Source organism: Myodes glareolus, chromosome 9, assembly GCF_982192425.1.
Source record: "Myodes glareolus chromosome 9, mMyoGla1.1, whole genome shotgun sequence".
NCBI classification, from domain to species: domain Eukaryota; kingdom Metazoa; phylum Chordata; class Mammalia; order Rodentia; family Cricetidae; genus Myodes; species Myodes glareolus.
This window is the reverse complement of record NC_142034.1, coordinates 38,702,472-38,709,362: the sequence shown is the minus strand read 5'-3', so window position 1 is coordinate 38,709,362 and position 6,891 is coordinate 38,702,472. Positions and strand designations below refer to the sequence as shown.

General features: G+C 45.4%; 1 protein-coding gene across 21 annotated transcripts in view; it reads left to right on the top strand.

The window, feature by feature from the left end:
* The first annotated feature begins 1,585 nt into the window (after positions 1 to 1,585).
* The window catches only part of Synrg (synergin gamma), a 79,247-nt gene continuing 73,941 nt past the window's right edge, over positions 1,586 to 6,891 (top strand). For 20 of the 21 annotated variants that reach the window (XM_085695584.2, XM_085695583.2, XM_085695578.2 and 17 more), the window contains exon 1: positions 1,703 to 1,812. In XM_085695584.2, the coding sequence (XP_085551710.1) occupies positions 1,742 to 1,812 (71 nt within the window). In that variant the 5' untranslated portion in view covers positions 1,703 to 1,741. Of the gene's footprint in view, positions 1,813 to 6,891 lie in introns of all 21 variants that reach the window. The other variant, XM_085695567.2, reaches the window with a different exon arrangement.

Below are 6,891 nucleotides of genomic sequence, written 5' to 3'. Positions count from 1 at the left end.
ACTGGTGCGTAGAATTGCATGGGATCTGTGCTGCTGTGGGACTGCAGTACAGTCCGAGTTAAACCTCATGCCTTACTCTCAGCAGCTGATACTTCATTATAAAATCAGCATGCAAAACCTTTTTAATGTGTATTTGTTTAGAGAAGCCCAGCCTGACCTGGAACCCACAGCAATCCTGTTTCAACCCCTTTACTGCTGAGAATACAGAATATTCTTGAATATTGAATACCTTGAATAGATGGGACAGAGGTTTGGCTTTGTTTTGGCTTGTTTCATCAGAATTTACTTAAATAGGCTGATTGCTCCAAGAAGTGAAAAATGAAAGTACATAGTTTTTATTCTTGCAGATCTCCGAGTCCCTGTGTCTCCTGGAAGTGGGTAAATTGTTGGAATTGTTTGCCTGCTGTGTTCTTTAGTTTCTCCTGTATTTCAAGATTGAAAGTTGCTCTGTGAAGCTTTGTAAACTCACAACAAATATTCCTTCAACAAACAATTTTTAGGAACACAGGGCTTGCTAACAGCACCATTCTTGCAATTAATGAATTAATGCAGTGATGAAGGACAAGGCACAAATTGTGTGGTGTAAAGCTGTGATCGTGAAGCAGCTGAACAGGACTAACTCAGATGGGGGACGTCATGGAAGGCTGCTAAGGGATCACCTTGACAGTTCCTAATCTCCTGTTTTCTCTTTATTCACTGTTGAGCAGCCACCTGATCCCTGTCGCAGCTATAACACGTATCAGCTTACTTTGTCAAAGGGTCAATGAAGAATTCAGGACTCTGCTACATAAATGTTAGCTTTGTCCAAGGAAAAAGAGTGAAAACAGTGAAGAGTCCAGACCAAACAACAATAAGCAAAAAGATCCCACAAATACTTGGCATGGTACTAGGTAAAGAAGCAAAGAAAGACTTTGGAGTCAAGCTGTCCTGGATTTGAATCCTGGTCTTGCTGCTTGTAGCTCTAAGATCTAGGCATATCACATGAACTTCTTTCAGGACTGATATTTCTCATTTCTAAAATAGCAGTAATAACTCATAGCGACAAAAGTTCTGTCTGGTAGCTTATGTCTAGTAACAAATAGCCTGTTAGAAGTTTGTCAGTGAAAGCTGTAAGGCAAGCCGTGGCAGAGACCGATTGTAATTATCTAAGAGCTTGACAAAGTTTACTCCCAACACGTTTTATTTCCATGAAGCTTGATTAGGGGCTGAGGTGTCAAGGTAAAAACATCCCCTGCATAGGTTCAGCATATTTGTGCTTGTTGCGCCTTGCTAGGAAAGGGAAAACTACTTGACACGATGGCAAACTCAAACAAGAGTAGTGCACCTTGGAGGATATCCTTTTCATGTGTATTGGGCTCGTGTGCTCTTTGGCTGGTTTGCTAAAGGAAATTTTAAACACCGTCAGTGCCTATGATGGGTACTGCAAAGAGTGCCAAGGGCAAACAGCTGTAAAGCCATCAAAAGGCCAACTATTGTGTAAAGGAACGGCAAAAGAGCACCTGTGTTCCGCCATCCAGTTCAGAAATCAGGACGTAACTCTGCACTGATGCAGACCCGCATTTGCAAAGGGCTTGAATCCCACAGCATGCAGCGGGGGCGCGCCGCTCGTGCCCTAGGGCTCTGGAGTCACGTGGACGCGCGGCCCCGCCCCGTCGTCGGCCCCGGTTTGGTGGGGCGGTGTCTGCCCCGGAAGTGCCTGTCTTCGGCTGACAGCTGCTGGCACGGCGGCGGCCCGAGCAAGATGGCGCTGCGGCCGGGAGCCGGAGCCGGCGGCGCGGCGGGGGCGGGCGCGGGGCCCGGCGGGGCAGGCAGGTGGGTCGGCGGGGTGGGGCGGGGCGCGGGACCGGCGGGGCCGGCAGGTGGGTCGGCGGGATGGGCAGGTGGGGCCGGGCTCACGGGCGGCGGTTGCGGGGCGCGGGCGTCCTGGGGACCCGCGGGGAGCGCGCTCCTGTGCAGGCGCCGCCGCACCTGTCGCGGGGCCTCGAGCGCCCGCGTTTCCCTTCCAGGGTTTTTAGGCTTGAGCTACTGTTGGAGCGAAGGCTGTGACAGTCTGGTCACAAAGCTGGAGGAACCTTCCTGAGCGTCTGTAGTTATTGTCTTTCCTCTTCTAGAGCGTCCTATCCTGTCCTTTTTCTTTCCTAAACGTACAAATAGGAAAATCTGAAGACCTTTGAATTAGAAATTGCCTTGAGATAGAGCTTGTCTTGTAGATTGACTCAACACTTGACTGTCTCTTTTTTTAAAAAGACATTTTGAAACAAAGAATTCACTGAGCAAAGCGGTGATGCTCTTGTTACAACAAAAGCTTCCAGACTTTATTGAGCTCTTTAAAAAAAAAAAAAAAAAAGTCTGCCCTTTGTTATATTGCAGATAATTATTAGCCTGTGCTTCCTGTATCCAGAGTGGTAAAGGAGCATTTGTAACTTAAGTTTATTATAATTTAGTGAAATGTTTGATTCCAGAGAGTCTGCAGTCCGTTTTTATCATGACTTAATCTGAGTTTGTTTAATTAGCTAACGTATACAGCACACACATTCCGAGGCAAAATTAGCTTTTCATTTTTAAATATCCCAAGTTATCTTTGGAAAGTGAAGTGTTTGGGGTTTTTTTCACGTGTAGTTTAATTTTGGAATCACTTGCACTACAAATGTGTAAAGGATGTTAAAGTTGCCACCCCTTGCAGGTGCATATATGTGATATATATCCACACACGTGTGCTAGGAAAAAGGCAGTCACTTGAATAAACCAACTTGTGTGGCTGGGTTTTCCACTTCCTCTTTGTATCTTTGATTTGAAAATGTTTTGCTTCCTCCTTTGTTTTTGTAACAGTTTCATTAGGATTTTTCATGAGTGGTCAGTATAAATTGTTTTTGCCTGCAGAGTATAAATATATACATGACGACAATTTTTAAAATGTTCCTAAATGGCTTTAGTCTAATCAAATGTATGATTTTAAAAAAAATGGGAACAGTTCTAGGAATTTTGAAAGGATTTTATATTTTAGGCACAAACGTTTTCTTTATTTAAAGAAAAAAGAAAAGGAAAGGGGGAACCACAAGTACAGAAAGTTAACGCCACTGGTGCATGCCTATAATACCAGCTGTAAGGAGATGCACGCAAAAGGATCAGCAGACCAAAGACTTCCTCAGTTACCTGGAGAGTTTGGGGTCAGCCTGGCACCCTGAGATCCAGTCGTAAGGAAAAGAACAAGGACAGCAAACGTGTATGCACTCCAGCTGGTACCAAATACATAGGGGACAGAAAAGCCGCTACGATGGCCCTCTGATAGGCATGTGTTGCTACATTTATTAGGTTCTTTCTTAGGCTGAGAAAATGTTTACTCAGTCAGGAATACTTTGGTTTTGGGAAAGCAATGCTAAGGGCTAAAGTTTTCTGATAAGAAAACTAACTTTGTAGCATAATATACTTGAAAACCAAAACCAGCACACTCTAAACCTCCGGCTGAAAAACATCACAAACTAGAACTGACTTTGTAGCCTTTCTTCTGCCTTAGATACTATTTCTCGAGTACTTTCTTTTAGCTACTTAGTTTTCTAAAAGGTCAGCCAAAGGCAGCCACATGCAAACAGTGGCTTTTGACCAATACACGAAAGGGACTATCCTAGAGCAAATACTTGGGACATACAAATGCAAAATTTGCCTTTAGCCAAGTAAAGCAGCAGAGTTGAAAAAATCTGAATTGAGTCTTTAGTGACCCTGGTTATGGTCATTAAGTGCCTGTATGTGTAAAGTATTGCTTTGAAAATGTCCTTTGTTTTGAGACAATGTCTTATTAATTTAACTCAGGCTGGTCTTGAACGCAACATATAGCCCAAGGTAGCCAGACTTATGATATGTCTGCCTCTGTTTTACTAGTGCTAGGATTGTGGGTGATACCACACTCAGCTAAGCATTATTGTTCTTGATGTTCTGATGGGTTCAAAAGACTCGAGGCATGTCCCGGTGCCTGAACTGTGCACAGGTAACCTTAGCACTCTGTTTCCCTGCTCTCTTACCAGCTCCGTGAGTGCTTTGTCTCTCCATCTTCTGCAGTTTCTTGCCTAGCCTGACATATTTTTTAATGTAAATATTTATGGATTCCACCAAAATGGACAGTAGTGAAGTTGATTTTCAGCTGCACTGAGCAAGAGGTGGAAGGAAGAGAAAGGAGTTGAGATTGTCCGTGTGGGGAGTAGGGTGGGGATGGCAAGCCCTGTGGGAGCGGCAAACACATCTGCAGTGCCAGTAGGCTGCCGATGGGTGCGAAGAAGAGTTTCCTAAGATAAGAAAGAAGGGAAAGGTATGCCTGGTCAGAGAAGGCCATGAGACCAACCTAAGGGAAACTCTGCCTGCCAGAGGAATCGTACCCTTTTAAGTCCAGGTGTGCACTTATGACAGGCTCTTTACTGAATGGCCCCTTAGGCAGATGCCTCTCACCAGTGCTGTGTTAGATGTGTTAGAAACCAGAGCCTGAGGCAGAGAGGCTCCATGGAGAAGACTGTATTTCGGAGGCCAGACTTGAGACACCAAAGCAAATGTAGCAAATGTAGGTTGGTAGCAAAGGCTTGTGACCAGCAGAGCTCCAGGTTGAAGACTTGGCCACTCAGCCTTCTTGGAAGCTTTGCTGTCATTCACACCCGCAACCCACCCCAGCCCTGTCCTTCCCTCAAGCTGCTTGTCTAGCCATTCTTAGAATTAGTTGTCAGGGCCTGGCTGTGGGTGGGACTTGCTGGCTGTGGGTGGGGCTTGCTGGCTGTGGGTGGGGCTTGCTGGCTGTGGGTGGGGCTTGCTGCCAAACCTCCCGACCTCGGTTCAATCCCAGGGACTCACAAGGTACAGGAGAGTAATGACCCAAGTTGTCCTTTGACCTCCACATGAACACACACCCCGCACCCACCCACCCACCCACACATAAATGTAACAAAAAAAAAAAATGATGGGGCTAGAGAGATGGCTGTGTTACAGCATTTACTGCTTTTCCAGACCGAATTCTATTCCCGGCACTCACATGAAAAGGCTCATAATTGCTGTGACTCCAGCTCAGGGGATCTGATGCCCTCTTCTGGCCAGCTCGGATCTTCACACAAGAATCACATGGCAGGGGGAAGGGGATTAGTTATCTAAGTATTTCAGTCCTAAAAGTTGCATAGGGGTCACTAAGCAATGTAGGATTGTTACATTTTTGCTAGAGTAAGTCTTTTATCAGTACACTTGCTTTGTTTTTATATGTGTTTATTTTTAAGTAGCTTTTCTTTATTTACAATAGGTATTCTTTTAAAAATCATTTTTTAGATTTATTAATGTGTAAGGGTTTTTGCATGTATGTATACACCACACACATAACCTGGTGCCCTCGGAGATCAGAAAAGGGTGACAGATACCCTGGAAATGTAGTTACAGGTGACTGTTAGACAACGTTTGGATGCCAGGAATTGAACCCAGGTCCTCCAAAGAGCAGCTCACTAACGATCTCTCTCACCCTGTGATACATCTTATATCTTGTCTCTGTGCTTACCTTAGTTGGAACCTTGACAAACGTTGGGTTCTGTGTCCTCACTTGACAGTGGGGGAAGCCGGCAGGTCGGATAATAAGAGAATTAAAACTGGGTAAAAGAGAATACAACTCATTCCAGGTTTTCACTGAGCGGCTCCGCCATACTGGTGATTTGGATTTTCACGACTGGTTTGACAAAGTTGACAGGTTGACCTCTCAGCTGTACCCCTTCTACCAAGTTCATCAGGTCTTTTGTCCAGTGAGCAGAGCTCACATGGAGGCTCACAGCTATAGTCCTAGCTGCTCAGAAGATAAGGCAGGAGGAAGACTTGAGCCTAGAAGTTTCACCTTAACAGACAGACACAAACCAGTAAACACACAGTTTGGCTACTTATGGCCTCTTGTATGCCATTAAAAAAGAGGACTTACTCTTGGGGCCTGCTTGTCAGCAGCAAGATTCACTCAGTTACCCAGTCCCTCTACAAAAGCCATAAGTATTATACTGCCCGATGGATGTCCAGCTAGAGTGCTAATGCGCCATCCAGTTAAAAAGAAACAAAGCAAAACACTAAAGTGCTTTAGAACCATGGGCTCTGAAGTTGAGTTTCAGGCCTTGTCCTGGGAGTGGGAGGGCCAGTGTAGTAAAACGCAAGGGTTCCTGAATTTGACAGAGTTCCTGGTGCTCACTAAGCTGCACAGAAACTCTCAAGTCTGACTCTGAAATTGAGAGACTTTTTCAGTCGAGAGTTTTCCTTTCTTGGTCTGGAGAGTTGGCTCAGTGGCCAAAAGCACAGGCTGCTCTTGCAGAAGACTCCGGTTTGATTCCCAGCATGCATATGCTTGCTTTCCAGCAGTTTTAAGGTCAGTGTATAGAATCTGACACCCTCTTCTGGCTTTCATGGGCACTGCTTGCTTGTTGTGTATAGACATGCGTGCAGTCAAAATAAGACATGCATATGCACCTCTACACATAAAGTAATTTCTTTTAATAAATTTTTAAAAAGCCTTTCTTGATTTGTGCCCTTTTCAGCCTCAGCGAATGGACTAATTCCTCAAAGCAGCTCCCGCCTTGCTCTTTAGTCTCATTCCTCGAAAACCTCGTTTTCCAGGCTGTAAGAATCCTGTGCATCCTCCTGAGCCTGCCCCCCTGCCGATGCTTCCTCCTGGAGACCATCGTTCTCAAGGCAGTGACTTTCTCTTAACCTGCACCTGGACAGGCTTTTCTGCAGCAGTAGACATTGGCAGCTGCTTTCTTGACCTGTGTCCGTCCTTGGTTCTGAACTGCTCCCTCACGTCTCAGTGGTCTCAGTAGCCACTCTGTTCTCAGTTTCCAGTGTAGGACTCCGAGGTTGCCCGTGGAGCCATCTTGCTACATGTGCCCACTTCCTTGTTTATGT